This window comes from Amphimedon queenslandica, unplaced genomic scaffold (assembly GCF_000090795.2).
Source record: "Amphimedon queenslandica unplaced genomic scaffold, v1.1 AMPQUscaffold_2851_Cont25148, whole genome shotgun sequence".
Lineage (NCBI taxonomy): Eukaryota > Metazoa > Porifera > Demospongiae > Haplosclerida > Niphatidae > Amphimedon > Amphimedon queenslandica.
The window spans coordinates 1-1,341 of NW_003556815.1; the positions used below are offsets into that span (position 1 = coordinate 1).

Here is a 1,341-nt window from a genome sequence, read left to right on the forward strand (position 1 = left end):
GACAGTGGCAGTGAGCAACAGGTTAAATATTACATTATGAAAATATCGGTGTATAGATTAATTATTTTTATTTTTAATTTTTAGACTCAGAATCGTTTTGAGAAAGAGAGGGACCTTCATTGTAAGCAGCTGGAGCTGGACGAGAGAGAGAATAACATTAATAACAAGGAACAATCACTTCTGTCCCGTGAGCAACATTATTATAATTTAAAAGAAGAACTGGATAGAGATAGAGAGAGGTTGGAGTCATGGAGACTCTCTCTGGAGAGTGAAGATGAGAGAGTACAGCAGAATATGAAGAGTGCTTCAAAACTGTTTGATGAAGCAAAACAAATGAAAGAAGAGTAAGTGCATTAACATGACAATATACTCACATGAACAGCAATCAATCAATGAATGGATGACTAATGCTGTACTACCCCATGGGCTACCATAGTCTGCTTTTTGCTACTTTTTAAAATGGCTGTAACTTGAAAAATTGAAGTTGGAATCAGCTCAAACTTTCTACACAGCATAAAGACATCAATATGTATCAGAAAATGTAATAAAAATTTGGGGTGATTTTGGAGCCATTTTTTGGGAAAAACCATGGGCTATAGCCTTGGGTATTTTTCAGAATTTTGACGTTTTCTTAAAATGGCCGTAACTTGAAAAATTGAAGTCAGAATCAGCTCAAACTTTCTACACAGCATAAAGACATCAATATGTATTAGAAAATGTAATAAAAATTTGGGGTGATTTCGGAGCCATTTCTTGGGAAAAACCATGGGCTATAGCCTTGGGTATTTTTCAGAATTTGGGCACTTTCTTAAAATGGCCGTAACTTGAAAAATTGAAGTGGAGATCAGCTCAAACTTTCTACACATACAGCATAAAGACATCAATATACATGTACATCAATATACATGTACATGTACGTGTACATATCAAGTTGTTGTAGTATTTATGCATTACTTGAATTTATTTATTTATATCCCCGACAGTGCTCTATCAGCAGCTGTTACCTCCACTCCCATTAAAGACCCAGCCCCCACCAGTTCTTCCAATCCGTCAGATAAAGTTACTCCTACTCCTCCTACTGACCCGCCCCCAAAGACTCAACCTCACTTAGTGAAGGCACACACTATAGGTCATTCCAGTGGGGGCGGGGCCTCAGGGGGCGGGACTGAGTCTCATAAAGACGCTAAAGGAAGGAGAGCAACTTATTCATTCACTGACCAGGTAGACCAGGTATCAATTTATTATTATTAATAATTTATTGGGCGAAGCCCACTAGTTCGAGTAGAGTATGTTTGTTTGTTTGTTTGTTTGTACACGTACGTCACCCCTATTTATCCGTAT

At 37.7% G+C, this 1,341-nt stretch overlaps 1 protein-coding gene across 1 annotated transcript; it reads left to right on the top strand.

Annotated features, from left to right (window-relative positions):
- The first annotated feature begins 7 nt into the window (after window positions 1-7).
- LOC109593103 (uncharacterized) lies at window positions 8-1,258 on the top strand. The gene is made up of 3 exons (XM_020008341.1): window positions 8-21; window positions 85-344; window positions 984-1,258. Exons 2-3 carry the CDS (start codon window positions 295-297, stop codon window positions 1,249-1,251), a joined length of 318 nt encoding a protein of 105 aa, XP_019863900.1. The 5' UTR covers window positions 8-21; window positions 85-294; the 3' UTR covers window positions 1,252-1,258.
- Window positions 1,259-1,341: the final 83 nt, after the last annotated feature.